General features: G+C 40.5%; 3 protein-coding genes across 4 annotated transcripts in view; all 3 read left to right on the forward strand.

Annotated features, from left to right (window-relative positions):
• The first annotated feature begins 8,929 nt into the window (after positions 1-8,929).
• Positions 8,930-10,992, forward strand: LOC127631160 (dual specificity protein phosphatase 26-like). 2 transcript variants are annotated; one of them, XM_052109169.1, is made up of 3 exons: positions 8,930-9,282; positions 9,760-9,968; positions 10,047-10,992. In XM_052109169.1, the coding sequence occupies exons 1-3, from the start codon at positions 9,053-9,055 to the stop codon at positions 10,241-10,243; spliced, it is 636 nt and encodes a 211-aa protein (XP_051965129.1). In that variant the 5' UTR covers positions 8,930-9,052; the 3' UTR covers positions 10,244-10,992. The 2 variants fall into 2 exon arrangements, with proteins under 2 accessions (XP_051965129.1, XP_051965130.1); XM_052109170.1 differs by having other exon boundaries at positions 9,829-9,968.
• A 145-nt stretch (positions 10,993-11,137) lies between these two features.
• On the forward strand, positions 11,138-15,716 carry rsph14 (radial spoke head 14 homolog). The gene is made up of 7 exons (XM_052109262.1): positions 11,138-11,184; positions 11,410-11,634; positions 12,092-12,194; positions 13,367-13,485; positions 13,604-13,829; positions 13,978-14,114; positions 15,193-15,716. The coding sequence occupies exons 2-7, from the start codon at positions 11,436-11,438 to the stop codon at positions 15,429-15,431; spliced, it is 1,023 nt and encodes a 340-aa protein (XP_051965222.1). The 5' UTR covers positions 11,138-11,184; positions 11,410-11,435; the 3' UTR covers positions 15,432-15,716.
• A 252-nt stretch (positions 15,717-15,968) lies between these two features.
• LOC127631272 (dematin-like) overlaps positions 15,969-17,955 on the forward strand; it is a 34,586-nt gene continuing 32,599 nt past the window's right edge. Inside the window, exon 1 of the mRNA XM_052109344.1 lies at positions 15,969-16,161. The gene's annotated coding sequence lies outside the window, so the exon portion shown is untranslated. The remainder of the gene's footprint in view (positions 16,162-17,955) is intronic.

A 17,955-nucleotide genomic window follows, 5' to 3' on the forward strand; every position in this document is an offset into this window, starting at 1 on the left:
CATATCCTCTGCTCCCCTTCGTTGCAGGGACGGATGGAGAGATTGTCGGCCTCCATTTACAAAAGATCTGCATTAGTGCGGATCTAAACCCATGTACATCAAGAGGGGCTGTCCAGAGCTGCAGCCATAGCAGGGGTCTCGTTGTTGTGGGCGAACGGGCTATTTGGCTCAGCCTGTCTGAGAGCGAGAAGACCGTTTTCCTCGATGCCCTGGTGGATCCGAAAGCCCTCTTCGGGCCTACGATGTCCACAATGAAGCAGCAGTGTGATTTAAGGAAAAAGAATGGGGAGGGGTTCGAGACCTCCCTTCACCGTAAATCCATCGCTCACCCCCCTCCAGCGAAGAGGACTCTGAAGGGGAATCAAACCATAAGTTTTGTGTTACACGGTTCATGCACAAACAATTTAATGAGAGCGTTGTCACCAGTTCCCCCAGTGCCTCTAAGTTTGCATCTTTCTTCTCCACCCATGGGTTCAGAAAAGAGAGAAGAGGAATGTTCGCACAAAAACACGCGTAATAAAAATCTCTGTGCATCCAAGAAGTGGGCAGAGGGCACAGCAACGTGTGAAAATAAACACAATCAATTACAAAATAATACAGAACTCAGAGCTGCAATCCACAGCTCCCCTGCTTGTGCCACAGCACCATCAGTGAGAGAGAGAGCTTCAGAGGACCCCTCTCTGTTCACACAAAAAGATGGCTGGTACATATGCGCACCCCTGGGTTTTGTCTAAGCTAAAATGGTGTTATAGGCTGCAATTCGCTGTAAAACCCACCTCTGTTCAACAGTGTGTTAATGTCAACAGCGGAGAGGGAATCAGCAAAGATTTTGAGGAAAATAGCCAATTTGCTAAGCAAGAGCAATAAGGGTTGTGCCATTGGAGGACAGCCGTCAGGGTTTTTAATCCAGGTATTTCATCATCCCAAAAAGAGGAGGAGGTCTCCATCCCATTCTGGGTTTCGGATCATCAACAAACACCTCAGAAGGTACAAGTTCAAAATGTTCATGCTCAGTTAATTCATCCCAGAGACTGGTTTACGTCAGTCGATCTGAAGGACGTGACTTTCATGTAGGCATCTACCCCTCGCACAGAAAATTCCTAAGATTTGCCTTTCAGGTAGTAGCTTACAAATTTTTGTCAGTGCCTTTTGGACTTTCATTAGCACTGAGAGTGTTCAGAGAGTATGAGGAGGCCATGCTAATGCTGCTGTGATTAAAGTTCCTAAGAGTGTCTGCTTATCTAGAAGATCTACTGCTGTGCACACCATCGCAGTATCAAGCAGAGATAGATACAAGAACACTGATATCTCGTTTGGTGAGTTTGGGATTCCAAATAAACACGACAAAGTGCTGTCTGATGCCCTCACAGGAAATAATTTATTCTGGTCTCAGATTGAACTCCGATCTGTATCGAGCATTTCTGTCAGAGGAATGCATCGGATCGATTTGTTGTTGTTTGTCTACAGGTTGTGTCTATGACTATTAGGTCTGATGTCCTCGATGGTGTCAGTCATTCCTTTGGGACTACTGCGAATGAGAGAGTTTTCAGCATTGGATTGAAGCACAGCACTTGTTTCCTTACCGTCACTTAAATCGCAGAGTGAGAGTGAAGTCAGAGGGGATGCTTGCTCTCACTTTCCTTCATGGTTGAACCCCTTTGGGCATGGTCTCTCTGTGGAAAGTGGTGATGACAGACGCATCACTCACAGGTTGGGGCCACTGATCTATATATATATATATATATATATGTATATATATAGATCAGTGGTTGGTGTACAATGTGAGAAGGCAGACTAGTAAATGGGGTTTGGCCCGCAACACTACAGAACGCACACATAAACTTTCTGGACTTATTTACAGTGTTTCTAGCATTGAAGCACTTTGTACAGTTTCTTCAAGGTCACTATGTCCTAGTTAGATCAGTCAACATGACAATGGTGGCATACATAACAGACAAGGGGGCAACCAACTGTTGCAGGTTTATGAGGGGTGCTCGGTGGTTGTACAGGGTATCAAAACCTCTGGTTCTGTCATGGGATTGATCCATGGTCCTGAATGTGCTTTCTCGGTCTCCCTTTGAGCCAGTTAAAAGTATAGAATTGAAGCTTTATTTTTGGCCTTAACAACTGCGACACGGGTTAGTGAACTTACAGCTATGCCAGTTCATCACTCTTTTATGCGCTTTGCTGTGGATTCATCGAGAGTGTTTCTTAAAACTAATCCATCCTTTGTGCCTAAGATGAGCGACTCTGTGCTCAGCTGTAAGCCTGTGGACTTGATACATTTTCACTCGCTGCCTTTTTATCACCAGAGGACGTAGGAGTTTGTACTCTATGTTTGTACATGAAAAGAATGAAAGCACTGAGGAAGAGTAATCAGCTTTTTGTTCCTTGGGCTGAATCTTGTAAGAGCAGACCCATATCTTGACAGTCTCATTGGGTAGTGGAGGCTATTATATTAAGTTATAATAGTCTAGGGTTGCAACCTCCGGAGGGCTTGAGAGCTCATTCTACCAGAGGCATGGCTATGACGTGGGCACTGTTTAGGGGCATTTCAGACAAGGACATTTGTGCGGCTGTGAGTTGGGTATTGCCTCACACTTTTGCCTGGTGTGGGTGTGCAGTCTGCCGATGTATAAAAAGAAAAGTTAAGTGCTTTTTGTTTCTCCCATACATTATTTTAGAATTTGTGGGGTTTTCATATTTTGGACTCTTCGAGTCTATTGACTGGTCTGCTTCGGACAGCATATCTGCAATACGGGAGTTGGCTATATCCCATAGTGAGATACCGAACTAAGGATAGAAATAGAACTTTATGTTACTCACTGTGGCAGGGCGGAGGGCGGGGCGGGGCCGTGATTCCGTACACCCGACCCCTTATTAGGCTGATTAAGCCCAAGAGGGATAAAGACAATCAGAGATGGCAGTCTTTTTACCAAAAGACTTTATGGAATAGTGTATTAATATCTGAAGGACTGGAGTGGGGATTTGGATTATGCTTTGCACCAAAGTCACTTACATCATGGACCGTTCAACAGGTCTTACTCCAAGGATTTTGTGTCTGTTTTGTAACAGTGTCATAATATTAGCAGGTGCTTTGTCATACAAGAACAGAGACGTATATCAAATATAAGAAAAAAACTGCAAGTCAACTGTGCTCTGCTTGAAGTCTCAAACCCCATGTTTATCTTTATTGTATGTCTGTCTCTCTCTCTGTCTATCGCTCTCTGTAAATGATCCCTTATGTATACCTGAAATTGTTTAAAATTTGATTAATCTTTACAGAAAAAAATACAAAGTATATTTGTATAACGAACAAAGTGAAAACAGAAACTTGCCTGCTATAGTCCCTGTTGTAATGCATGTTTTGAACACAAGAGGGGGCTGTTTTTTCATGTTGTAGGACTGAATAAGGACAGCTGGGTTTCTTATATTAAAAATCAAGACCTTCAAATTAGTGTGTCATTGGTTCACTATACATAACTTTCCAGCAAGCAGCTTATTAATTTATTTACATTTATAGATAGCTGTCGTCTGAATTACAGAAAACCTGAAGATATTAACTTGCAGACTTCTCCAAAGGAAAAAAAAAATACATTATGTGTATGACATTATATGTGTGCCACAATATAATACTTTGAGTGCACAAAACTGTTCTGCACACACAAAATTATTTTTTGAAAGTGCAAGCTGATAATTTGAATACACAAAAATCATATTTGTGTTCAAATAATGTTATTTTTCTAACATTTGTTCGGTATCTCATGATGGGTTACGCATCAGGCGTGTCCAATCCTGGAAGCACCAATAACACCCCATTTGTCAGTTGACAGACCAATCACAACAGTGATGTGGGAGTCCTACCTCCCTAACGTAAACCACTCCCATAGGTGCCTTCTTCCTTCTTTGGAAGCTATCCTCAGCAGAACTAGCAAGATGTGGTCGCTTAACAGTTCATCAGGCGAGCCATTCAAGTGTTGATGTGGGTTTGATTTTTTTCTACCGAGTTTTGAGCCGTTATAACTTCTACCTCTCCGGCACGTTGTGGTGGTGTGGCAGATCAGCCGGTCTTGTCGCATTATGGGGATTAACACTGAATCAAGTGGCACATTGTGGTGAACTGCTTCTGTGTTCTTGAGTTTGTGTTCTGTTATGGCAACTGCGAGCTCGTGGAGCAAAGGGAAAGGATCCCTCCCGTCCGTGTTCTTGTGGATCCATGATCTTGCCTGGGGGTCAGGCATGCACTGGCTGCACACTCTGACCCAGAGTTTTGCCCGCATTGTTCCAATTTCATACTGAGAGTTTTGGAAAGGAGTGTGCGGGTCACGCCATCGAATAATTGAGATCCCTATATTTGTCCACCGCCAGCTGACAAAGACCCCCCACCCCAGCTGCAGGGACAGCGCAGGTGACGATCTTCTTTTGGAGGATGATGGCAAGGAGGATGAAGACGATGCCATTGTCCTCGCTCCTCCTCCTCGGCCAGGTATCGTAATGAACCAGTCCAGGGAGAGCTGGACTTATTGAGATGTGTAGGATGTCGGTGATCAAGTTCTCCATTAACTGGCTGTAACAGCAGACTGGCCAGGGTACAGAGAGGAATCTGTATGACGGCAAATGGCTGCCGTCTTGTGCTGCGCCGTCAAACAGTTCATTCCGGCCATCCCAGCAGGCACCGAGGAGATGCCTCATTTTTGAGATAAGCCTTTTTTGCACAGAGTGCCTGTTAAAGGTTTCCCCAGCCTGATGTGCAGGAAAAGGAGGATCTGGGGATGTCCAGCCCCCCTCCATTGGTGGCAAATCACCTTCACCCTGATCGTCAGATGGCCATATCCTCTGCTCCCCCTTCGTTGCAGGGACGGATGGAGAGATTGTCGGCCTCCATTTACAAAAGATCTGCATTAGTGCGGATCTAAACCCATGTACATCAAGAGGGGCTGTCCAGAGCTGCAGCCATAGCAGGGGTCTCGTTGTTGTGGGCGAACGGGCTATTTGGCTCAGCCTGTCTGAGAGCGAGAAGACCGTTTTCCTCGATGCCCTGGTGGATCCGAAAGCCCTCTTCGGGCCTACAATGTCCACAATGAAGCAGCAGTGTGATATAAGGAAAAAGAATGGGGAGGGGTTCGAGACCTGCCTTCACCGTAAATCCATCGCTCACCCCCCTCCAGCGAAGAGGACTCTGAAGGGGAATCAAACCATAAGTTTTGTGTTACACGGTTCATGCACAAACAATTTAATGAGAGCGTTGTCACCAGTTCCCCCAGTGCCTCTAAGTTTGCATCTTCTCCACCCATGGGTTCAGAAAAGATAGAAGAGGAATGTTCACACAAAAACACGCGTAATAAAAATCTCTGTGCATCCAAGAAGTGGGCGGTGGGCACAGCAACGTGTGAAAATAAACACAATCAATTACAAAATAATACAGAACTCAGAGCTGCAATCCACAGCTCCCCTGCTTGTGCCACAGCACCATCAGTGAGAGAGAGAGCTTCAGTGGGCCCTCTCTGTTCACACAAAAAGTTGGCTGGTACATATGCGCACCCCTGGGTTTTGTCTAAGCTAAAATGGTGTTATAGGCTGCAATTCGCTGTAAAACCCACCTCTGTTCAACAGTGTGTTAATGTCAACAGCGGAGAGGGAATCAGCAAAGATTTTGAGGAAAATAGCCAATTTGCTAAGCAAGAGCAATAAGGGTTGTGCCATTGGAGGACAGCCGTCAGGGTTTTTAATCCAGGTATTTCATCATCCCAAAAAGAGGAGGAGGTCTCCATCCCATTCTGGGTTTCGGAACATCAACAAACACCTCAGAAGGTACAAGTTCAAAATGTTCATGCTCAGTTAATTCATCCCAGAGACTGGTTTACGTCAGTCGATCTGAAGGACGTGACTTTCATGTAGGCATCTACCCTCGCACAGAAAATTCCTAAGATTTGCCTTTCAGGTAGTAGCTTACGAATTTTTGTCAGTGCCTTTGGACTTTCATTAGCACTGAGAGTGTTCAGAGAGTATGAGGAGGCCATGCTAATGCTGCTGTGATTAAAGTTCCTAAGAGTGTCTGCTTATCTAGAAGATCTACTGCTGTGCACACCATCGCAGTATCAAGCAGAGATAGATACAAGAACACTGATATCTCGTTTGGTGAGTTTGGGATTCCAAATAAACACGACAAAGAGCTGTCTGATGCCCTCACAGGAAATAATTTATTCTGGTCTCAGATTGAACTCCGATCTGTATCGAGCGTTTCTGTCAGAGGAATGCATCGGATCGATTTGTTGTTGTTTGTCTACAGGTTGTGTCTATGACTATTAGGTCTGATGTCCTCGATGGTGTCAGTCATTCCTTTGGGACTACTGCGAATGAGAGAGTTTTCAGCATTGGATTGAAGCACAGCACTTGTTTCCTTACCGTCACTTAAATCGCAGAGTGAGAGTGAAGTCAGAGGGGATGCTTGCTCTCACTTTCCTTCATGGTTGAACCCCTTTGGGCATGGTCTCTCTGTGGAAAGTGGTGATGACAGACGCATCACTCACAGGTTGGGGCCACTGATCTATATATATATATATATATATATATATATATATGTATATATATAGATCAGTGGTTGGTGTACAATGTGAGAAGGCAGACTAGTAAATGGGGTTTGGCCCATAACACTACAGAACGCACACATAAACTTTCTGGACTTATTTACAGTGTTTCTAGCATTGAAGCACTTTGTACAGTTTCTTCAAGGCCACTATGTCCTAGTTAGATCAGTCAACATGACAATGGTGGCATACATAACAGACAAGGGGGCAACCAACTGTTGCAGGTTTATGAGGGGTGCTCGGTGGTTGTACAGGGTATCAAAACCTCTGGTTCTGTCATGGGATTGATCCATGGTCCTGAATGTGCTTTCTCGGTCTCCCTTTGAGCCAGTTAAAAGTATAGAATTGAAGCTTTATTTTTGGCCTTAACAACTGCGACACGGGTTAGTGAACTTACAGCTATGCCAGTTCATCACTCTTTTATGCGCTTTGCTGTGGATTCATCGAGAGTGTTTCTTAAAACTAATCCATCCTTTGTGCCTAAGATGAGCGACTCTGTGCTCAGCTGTAAGCCTGTGGACTTGATACATTTTCACTCGCTGCCTTTTTATCACCAGAGGACGTAGGAGTTTGTACTCTATGTTTGTACATGAAAAGAATGAAAGCACTGAGGAAGAGTAATCAGCTTTTTGTTCCTTGGGCTGAATCTTGTAAGAGCAGACCCATATCTTGACAGTCTCATTGGGTAGTGGAGGCTATTATATTAAGTTATAATAGTCTAGGGTTGCAACCTCCGGAGGGCTTGAGAGCTCATTCTACCAGAGGCATGGCTATGACGTGGGCACTGTTTAGGGGCATTTCAGACAAGGACATTTGTGCGGCTGTGAGTTGGGTATTGCCTCACACTTTTGCCTGGTGTGGGTGTGCAGTCTGCCGATGTATAAAAAGAAAAGTTAAGTGCTTTTTGTTTCTCCCATACATTATTTTAGAATTTGTGGGGTTTTCATATTTTGGACTCTTCGAGTCTATTGACTGGTCTGCTTCGGACAGCATATCTGCAATACGGGAGTTGGCTATATCCCATAGTGAGATACCGAACTAAGGATAGAAATAGAACTTTATGTTACTCACTGTGGCAGGGCGGAGGGCGGGGCGGGGCCGTGATTCCGTACACCCGACCCCTTATTAGGCTGATTAAGCCCAAGAGGGATAAAGACAATCAGAGATGGCAGTGCAGAATGCCACACTCACGTAACAGGAGTGAGGCATCTTTCCACACTTTCACTCCTTGTAGTTGCACAGAGAAAATATATGCGGAGAACAGTGGCATAGCCAAGACTGGGCTGGCAAGCCTGACCAAATTATACCCAGGCCCACCCATCATTTTACAGATTATTCTTTGACTTCAAATATATATGTATATAATTCTGATTTCAGAAAGTGTGAAAGAAATGTTTGAATGCGCCGCTTCAAAAAACTTATCTGGGTGAAAACTTGACCCATCCATTTGAATTAAAGCCCACCCAAAAAAGAATTCCTGGTTTCGCACTTGGCAGAGAATTATATTGGCACCTATGGCAGTGGTTCACATTAGGGAAGTGGGACTCCCTCATTACTGCTGTGACAACTCTATCAGTTGACAGACAGGGTGTTATTGGATCACTGGATCACTTCAGAAGACATTGATTTAAACACTGGAGTATTGTGGATTACTTTTATGCTACTTTCATGTGCTTTTTGGAGCTTCAAAGTTCTAGTCACCATTCACGTTCATTGTATAGACCTACAGAGTTGAAATATTCTTCTCAAAATCTAGAAAGAAAGCCATGCGCATCTTGGAGTTACTGGAGTTAGTAAATGATGAGAGAATTTTCATTTTTGGAAAACAAAGTCTTTTTTAAACTCAACCACTGCATGTGACGCATTTAAAGTACTCTGTTCTGTAGTTAAATAAATTTCCACCATCTGGAGTATCAAAGCAGTACTCAAAAAAGTACCATGATACCATGTTTGACTGGACCTTTTTTTTATATATATATTCTAATTGTCATCATTCCATATGGTTTAATTTTGGATGCAGGAAATGACTGTAGAATAACATGTTCTCTATGTATTTACTGCTGTGTTTTAATTTACAGTTATATTTTTGTTATATCTATTTAAGGTGTTCTGCGTGTCATTATTGTACTTATATTATGTGCTATAAATGTATTTTTGATAATAATCAGGATTAAAACAATTGAACTTACACTAAATCATAGAGCAGATATGTTACATTGCTTGTGTAAATGATCTGGTGTGAATGCGCAGGCCCAAATTAGTTATTGAAGGATGTCCAACTCCCATAGTCTTAAAATAACCTCCTCCACTGAAATCCACAACACAGTATTTATTCCAGCAGACTATGAGTGCCATGAATAGTCAGTTATAATAACTATAAAGTGACCAGACTGATAGCATAAGCTTTTCCATTCGTTTACGGACCTGATATTTTGTTGTGCTCTTAAAGCAATTGAAGCAACTTCATGAGCCTTGCATTACTCAAATTAGTGGACACTGAATCTACATTTACTAAAATGTCTCTCAGGTCGAAATATTCAGAGTGGCGAGGCGACAGCTCACGATCAGCACAGAGGGAGATCGATTTCACCTCTCCGGGTTTAGCGGTGATGGGAATCGAACGTCTTCTGTTCACTGGGAAAGCCATCAACAGTCCCGCAAATGAAGTCTGGCCCAATCTATACATTGGCGACATGTGAGTGGACCTTCCTTCATTTGTTCAAAGTTTTTCTGTGTCTCCTACTGCTTCGTCTCTGTGGCTTCTATTAAAGTACAAAGAAATAAGAAAGGAGAAGTATACAGTACATGAAAGAGTTAAAGTGACTATAAAGTCTTGAGTTATGTAGATAATATCTGCCTGCAGAAGTGAATGTTTATTAGTGAAAGTTATTCATATCCTGCACCCCCACACCCAACTCCTCCTTAGACCCAGTCATTCTTATGTGTGGTCAACCTACGCTTCTAAATGAATTGAACAGAAATGAACACAATACTTAGAGGCAACATCGAATTGATAGTCGGTTCTATTATTTATTAATCTGCTAAGCATAATGGCCAGAACACTAATGGCCATCGAGCTGTTAGTGTTCTGCTAAGGAAAACAAAACAAATCTTTATAACTTGTATGTGTGCAGTATAATGCAATAATAATGCATTGTGTTGCGTTTGTTAGGAATATAGCTGAAAATTGTGCAGAGCTGAGAAGGCATCACTTCTCCCATGTCCTCAACTGTGCCCACAGCTCCAGACGTGGCAGCGAGATCTATGAGGGCATGGGCATCACATACTTGGGCATAGAGGCCCAGGATTCACCCACGTTTGACATGAGTGCCAACTTTAACATTGGAGCACAGTTCATACATACAGCACTGAAAGAGGGAGGTAAGTTGTTATACATGCAAATCATTATTAGTACTGCTTCATTGAGAGTCACTAAACTTTAGTATCTTTTAACCAAAGGCAAAATCCTGGTTCACTGTCATGTTGGAGTGAGTCGATCAGCAACTGTAGTTTTGGCATATCTGATGCTGAAACACAACATGACCCTGGTGGAGGCCATTAACACGGTAAAAGAGGGAAGAGGCATCATACCCAACCGAGGCTTCCTCAGACAACTTATTGACCTTCACATCAAGCTATACGGCTGCCGAAACTAGAAAGACTACAGCCATGTACATTCTAAATGAAGATGTTGTTTTCTGGCATATAGGTTGTTTCTACAATCATGCAAAGTTCAGCTGATATATGAGAAGAGAGGTACAGATGAGCATGATGGTTTTTAAAGGGATAGTTCACCCAAAAATGAAAATTCTCTCATCATTTACTCACGCCAAGGTTCGGATGGCAGCGTTCACACTATCAGAGCAATCACACCGAAGTTCGTTTTAATCTAACCAAACCTGCCAAGTGTGAACACACCCTAAATCTCCACCTTTGACCAGTAGTTGCTGTTATGCACAAATAATGTGAATCGCCAAAAAACAAAAGAAGAAGAATATGGTTGTGAATGTGAGATTTATGGTGAAAAAGGACTTCAATATTTATCTGGTTTTTTTACCCACACCTATCATATCACTTCTGAAGACATGGATTTAACAACTGGAGTCATGTGGCTTTTATTTTCTTTTTGGAGCTTCAAAATATGGTCACCATTCACTTGCATTGTATGAACCTACAGAGCATAAATATTATTCTAAAAATCTTAATTTGTGTTCAGCAGAATAAAGAAAGTCATGCACGTCTGGGATGGCATGAGGATGAGTAAATTATCAGAGAATAAAAAATTTTGGGTGAACTATTCCTTTAACTTTGTTACCGCAGTAACTGTGAATCTTGATCGATTGAAATTTCCATGTTAAGATTTTTATGGTTTAATTCCTTTAAAATAAAGGTAATAAAGTTGAAATGAGCAAAAACTAAGTATCAAATTATTTGGGAGTAAAACTTATGCGCACGTGTCTGATCCACAAAAGGTGTGATAGCTCTTACGGAATTTACGGAATTTACGTTATAGCGTTGCGTTAAACGCGTAATTACCATAGCAACCTAAACGGACACGAAAGAATAGAGGAGCGGCTGTTACAAACCTCGGAATAGGGTAATATTGTGTTTAATAATGTTTTTGTTCACAAATGCTGGTTTTTAACATTTCTGCAAAATTAGTATGTATCTGTTTTTTACATTTTGAATGCACAATGGCTTGTAGAATATTACAAATACTAAACTTGGGAGTTAGTCGCTAAATGAGCCCAATTTTTCCCTGAAGGAGTCTGTAATATATATATATATATTATATATATGCATTTAATCGAATCACATTTAGTCATTTAAAGCACCCTGTCGGATGAGATGTCAAGACCGCAGACTTCAGAACAACCCCCGCCGCATATTGACTCGACTCTGGCGCCGGTCGCTTACGGCAGCTGGGCTCTCCCAAAGCTGAGCAGAGAGCTGCAGGACGATGAGCTGGTCACCCGCCAGAGGGCGCTCGCTGCACTCTGTGAGCTCGTCCATGATCCCGAGATGGCGTATGATACCATTTTCAATGGTAAAGTTCATCCTTAAACATTTTGTATGCTTACCAGGGTCAAGAATTGACACTTGCTCGGGGAAAATAATGCCACCGAAAGTGATAAAAAATTACCCCCAAATTAAAAATGCGTGGGCCAAAAATGCTTCTGGAAGGAATTCCTTTGTGCTTTATTTGTGACATCTGATTTAACAATATTATTCTCTAGTTCTAAGTGTACATATCATATACAATTACACACATTGATTTAATTGAATTATGAAATCCAATCCATTGGGCCTTTAATGCCCTTTAATAGGAACGTTAATTTCTGACCCTTCTTACTATTGTGTTTAGGGCCATAGCAAATTAGCAATCATTATACCTAGAAATGTCTACATATGCCCCACTTCTTTAAAAAAAAAATGCCTTTATGTGTCCCTCCACACTTTTGTCAATTGTTTATCAACCTTTACATTGCTGTCCTGCCTCATAGGGTGCATAGAAAGTCTTAAGTCATTGTTACAAGATGAAGATGGCTTAGTACGGGTAAAGACTGCTGAAGTGCTTTATTTGCTTGCTGCACACAGCCTGGGAAGGTGAGTAATGCAGAAATCTGAGGGCTTTGGTTGCTGTTGTTGTAAGATGACAAGACTATTTGACCCTAAACTTTTATGTAAGTTTTTGTGTGAATGACCACTGCACAGAAATTAGCTGAAAATATTTTTTTTTTTAGAGATATACTTTTATGATCCCTGAAGGTTTTTTACGTTTTTTTTGTTTGTGTCATTTTGGACTTACAGTGATACTTAGTGGAGTGGATGCAGCACCATTCAAAATCTGTATTTTTCACTTACAGATGCCAGTGTAGAAATCCACTATTCACAGTCAGTCATGAATAATTTAATCCAGGAGATTAAAAGTGTCCAAGTACAGGGTGGTTGCTGAGAGTAAGAAAGTTGTTTAAGGCTGGTCATATGATTTCAACATTTAGAATAAACCAGCTTTTATAAGATTACTTATATGACTAGAGTCCCATTTCATGTTAGTACTCCTGATTTTACACATATGTTTCAAAATTAAAATGAATTCCATTAAGGGGAAAACTTTTTTTAATGAGAGAATTACTGACTGCACCTTTAAATGTACATCCAGTTAGAGCTCTTGTTTGTTGGAGTAACTGTGTAGAAAAACAATTCCATATGAATGTGCTTGGCTCCACATAATTCATGTAAATTACTATATTTCAATTTTATGCATGGCTAGTGAAGCTTTCATTTTTGTGCATTTGTTACAAAGTGAAACCTTAAAGGTGTGGTCACTATTTCCCCTCATTACAAAAAGTATTAAACGTTAAGAAACGACTACTTCTTTTTTTTTTTTTTATATATATATATCTTTAAAAACATGTGCACTCACATGAGATGAAGACTTTTATCAGTGACATAATAAATCCTGATTTACTTTACATGGAGGAGGTCACCTCATTGGGGTCCGACATCTTAAGGGTTTGTCTCGATAACCCCCCTGTTTTCTGACAATTTCAATCATGGTACAAATTAACAATGCCTGACTGTGAATAGTGGATTTCTAATGGCATCGGTAGGCTAACTGAAAACTTTTAAATGATGTTGCATCAATTGTGAAAACTTGAGGTCACCTTTAAAATCTTTAAGTTCTAATTAGATAGTATAGTCAAGGACAATAAAATTTTAAAAAATGTGATATACTGTATATTATTCTCTTAATTTCAATTTTCGTTTTCATACAGGGAGGCTTTTTTAAAATATGACGTACTTGGTCCTCTTGCAAACCTTTTGGAGGACCCTGTGGATGCCTGTCGTAAAACCATGCACCAAGCACTAAACAGGATAGCTGAATTTCCCTCAGGTGACGCATTTGTCTGATAGATCTACTTACAAGGTCATAACGTGCAGGGACAGGGGTAAATATCTTAAAGGGGTAAATATCTATCTCTCTTTCTGACCCTCTTTTATTTCTTCAATAGGAGCAGTATTTATGGTGTCAATGGGGCTGGTGCCCAAATTGGTGCTGAAAATCCCAGTTGAAGAAACGGACATCCGTGCTTTAATTCTCTCCACATTAAGCTGCTGTGTGAGGGTGAATGCCATGCCTGCACTGGAGAGTGATGCCATTCCTGTCCTGAGAGATCAGCTCTCTCATTCCTCCCCCAACATCCGCCGGGAAGCGACATCTGCCTTGGTAGGAATCAGGTAGGCAACTGTCATGAATGAGTTCAACTCACCAATTAATTGTAAAAGACAATCAATTGAGAGTTATGTGAGGGGGAAAAAAAGTTGAAATGGCATTCTCTCATCAAAGTCTGTCATAATAAGAAGTTGAATTGTACTGTTCTCTCAGTGTGCCTGCAAATGGCAAGATAAAGGTGTGTGAGGAGGATCTTCTGCCCATGTTGGTTAAGCTGCTGTCGGATGATGACCAAGGAGTCATTGCTAATGCTGCAGGAACCATTATGAACACAGCTGTTATCACAAAGGGTCAGCACTAAACTGAATTTGGCCATGGATAGAAGTACTCTCAATCTCATTTCTCTAACCCTATAACAGAATATGGGGTGTATTCATGTTTGAACTTCACTTTAGACATTTTTAAATCAGCTAATGGAAAATATTATTAAATTAGAAACACTGGCACCTGTTATAATGCAGTACAAAAACATTAAAACACTTAAAGGGATAATTCACCCAAAAATGAAAATTCTCTCATTAACTCACCCTCATGCCTTTTCAAATGTGAGTGATTTACTTTTTTCTGCAGAACACAAAGAAAGATTAAGAATATCTCAGCTCTTTAGGTCCATACAATGCAAGTGAATGGTGACCAAAACTTTGAAGCTCCAAAAATCACATAAAGGCAGTATAAAAGTAATCCATATGACTCCAGTGTTTAAATCCATGTATTCTCAACAGATCAATTTTTAAGTATTTTCTTTTTTTTCCATAAATCTTAACTTTCACATTTTAAATGTGAAAGTGAAAGTGGAGATTTATAGTAAAAAAAATAAAAAAAAGGACTTAGATATTGATCTGTTTCTCAGCAGAAGAAAGAAAGTCATACATATCGGAATTCAGATAAGTCATACAGATAAGGGAATTTTTATTTTTGGGTGAACTATTACTTTATTTTTTTTTTTAAGCTTTATGCATTTCAATTACAAAACAAAATGAGATAAATTTTAATTGTGCTATATTTAGCTAAATTAAATTAATACAATTTAAAAAATTTTGAGGTTTTATTTTATAAAACATTACTCATTTCAATTTGATGGAATTTTGTTATGCAATTGAAATTTTGTAAATCATAACAGAATTGTTTTGAGTGTATAGATAACAAAATCTCCATTTTGATTATATCAAATATCTATTGTTTTAACATTTGAAACCTAAGAAACGTTATTATTTTTTTTCAACAATTTGCTTGAAAACAGTGCTAGTGCAACATGGTTTGATATTTGGTTATATAAATCAAATATATTCCTGCATATTTAAGTGTGGCCTAAGTGTCCTAATACATTTTGGAGCCACCATATACATCTCAATGTGTGTCTGTTCCCAGGTAAGTACGAGGCACTGAAAGCAGGTGCCATCTCCCCTCTGCTGGAGCTGGTGGTGAGTGAGAATACAGCTGTGTGTGCCAATGCCCTCCGTGCCCTTACAGTCCTGGCAGAGGTTCCTACAGCCAGAGCAGAGTTACTGGAGCATGTGCCTCTCCTGAAAACCAGACTTCAACACCCTGACTCCATCATCCAGAGGGCTGCCTCCACTGCCATTGAAGTCATCTCATGGAAACCATGAGGGAAAGAGAATTCTGCTTACTCAAGTCAAATACTGAGACAAACCTCAAACCTGCTTGATTGATATAAATGCTTCTAAAATGAACCAAATGTAATTTATTTGATTGACAATGAATATAAAGTTGATTTTTATAAAGTCAACAAAAATGTTATCCAAGATCAAACAAAATAAAATAAACAAACATCATAGGCAGTTTACTTCTTAATTTTGTCACAGAAAAAACGCAATACTTTTTACAGTAGAAATGTTGCATAGCAACTGTACCTGTCCCTCTATTTAATAAAGCTGCGTTAAACCAGACTGTGTGTTTTTTATTATTATTTTTTTAGAAAAGACCGGTAATTGACATTGTACATGGCTTGAACGTGAACATATTTGCTATTCTTCATGGTGTTTTTAATCACGGTGTGGATGTGGAATTGTGCAGTGTCATGTTTTCGGAAAACCCCTCGGTGCGGCGAATGGATTGAACCAGCGGTCAACGGCAACGCGAGCACGTCTGTGCTATCTGTCACACGACATGCGGCGTCAGGACAGATAGATATTTGTTGCTGCTGCTTGTTGGCAACCACTTCGTCCAAATACTGAGAACGCGCTGAATTCGGTTTGCCAGACCCGTTCTATGAAATCGCATTTGTGTGTGTGGATTAAACGAAAGGATTATATTACAAGATTACACGAGGAGGCTGTATATTCTTCTTTAGAGATCACATATTTTAGTGGGATATAGGTAAGTTCATAATTTACATATCGTGTATATTTTAACTAATAAAAGTGTGCGAAATAATTTTGCCCAGCACTGGACATGCTCCGGGATTTAAACGCGGCGCTGCCACGAGCGCGTTGTCGCGAGCGCATGTAACGTTGGTCTGCTAGTAAAACGTCTATAAAATATAATACTTGTGTTGCAGTCTAAGTCGAATCGTGAAATAAAAGTAATCAGAGGAATGACATAACGTGATGTGCTTGGCCCTTCGTCATACTAAAATCACAAATCGCCCCGGGATTGATGTAGTCGGCGAGATTATGGCAGCGGATGATGCGATGCTTTTACATAACATGAGGCGACAGGTGCGTGATGCTGGCGCGTTTAGAAACAGCTGAGGGAATATTCTCGACCAGCTCAACGCCTGCTCTTTGGAAACACGCTCAGGAACTGTATTTGCGTACAGTTACTTGTTTTAATATGTGTTCAATCAACAGTAAAACTCCTGAGGGCCGTTCAGACCGAACGCGTTCTTGCGCTAATAGAATAGAACAAGACGCAGGTGTCTCGAGACGCGTTTTGAACAGATGATGTCAATTTTCAAAACAAGTTAAGCTCAGTCGACAGTACTTCTGTCATAATGTAATACACACACACACACACACACACACACACACACACACACACACACACACACACACACACACACACACACACACACACACACACATGTTGTGTTTCCATGTTTTATGGGGACTTTCCATAGACATAATGGTTTTATACTGTACAAACTTTATATTCTATCCCTAAACCTAACCCTACCCCTAAACCTAACCCTCACAGAAAACATTCTGCATTTTTACCTTTTCAAAAAACATAATTTAGTATGATTTATAAGCTGTTTTCCTCATGGGGACCGAAAAAATGTCCCCACAAGGTCAAAAATTTCGGGTTTTACTATCCTTATGGGGACATTTGGTCCCCACAAAGTGATAAATACATGCTCACACACACACACACACACACACACACACATGTTGTGTTTCCATGTTTTATGGGGACTTTCCATAGACATAATGGTTTTTATACTGTACAAACTTTATATTCTATCCCCTAAACCTAACCCAACCCCTAAACCTAACCCTCACAGAAAACTTTCTGCATTTTTACCTCTTCAAAAAACATAATTTAGTATGATTTATAAGCTGTTTTCCTCATGGGGACCGACAAAATGTCCCCACAAGGTCAAAAATTTCGGGTTTTACTATCCTTATGGGGATATTTGTTCCCCACAAAGTGATAAATACATGCTCACACACACACACACACACACACACACACACACACACACACACACACACACACACACACATACATAGGCTACTGTAGAATTAGCCCTTCTTTTCTTTAAAAATGAAAATCGAGATTACAGTGAGGCACTTACAATGGAAGTGAATGGGGCCAATGTTTTGAGGGTTAAAAGTTGAAATGTGAAGTTTATAACTTTATAAAAGCATTTACATTAATTCTTATGTTAAAACTGGTGAATTATTTGAGCTGGAAAGTCATTTAAAACGTCAGATTACAGGGTTTACTGATACAGTACGTTGTCATGGCAACAAAATTATAAAATTGTATATATCTTTACACAGAAAAGGTCAGCAAGCGATTTAATCACACTAAAATCATGTTAACACTCATATTGTTTACGTCTTGTGGCTATACTTCTGAAAGAGTAATTTGTTTAACAGTTACAAATTGGCACCATTCACTTCCATTGTAAGTGCCTCATTGAAACCTAGATTTATTTTCTCCCCT

Source organism: Xyrauchen texanus, chromosome 37 (genome assembly GCF_025860055.1).
Source record: "Xyrauchen texanus isolate HMW12.3.18 chromosome 37, RBS_HiC_50CHRs, whole genome shotgun sequence".
In the NCBI taxonomy this organism is placed as follows: Eukaryota; Metazoa; Chordata; class Actinopteri; order Cypriniformes; family Catostomidae; genus Xyrauchen; species Xyrauchen texanus.

Coding starts and splice junctions, on each gene's coding strand:
- LOC127631160 (XM_052109169.1), top strand. CDS start 9,053: ATGAGCCTTGCATTACTCAAATTAGTGGACACTGAATCTACATTTACT. Junction 9,283..9,759: donor AATCTATACATTGGCGACAT/GTGAGTGGACCT, acceptor TGCGTTTGTTAG/GAATATAGCTGAAAATTGTG. Junction 9,969..10,046: donor TACAGCACTGAAAGAGGGAG/GTAAGTTGTTAT, acceptor TTTTAACCAAAG/GCAAAATCCTGGTTCACTGT.
- rsph14 (XM_052109262.1), top strand. CDS start 11,436: ATGTCAAGACCGCAGACTTCAGAACAACCCCCGCCGCATATTGACTCG. Junction 11,635..12,091: donor GTATGATACCATTTTCAATG/GTAAAGTTCATC, acceptor CCTGCCTCATAG/GGTGCATAGAAAGTCTTAAG. Junction 13,830..13,977: donor TCTGCCTTGGTAGGAATCAG/GTAGGCAACTGT, acceptor CTGTTCTCTCAG/TGTGCCTGCAAATGGCAAGA.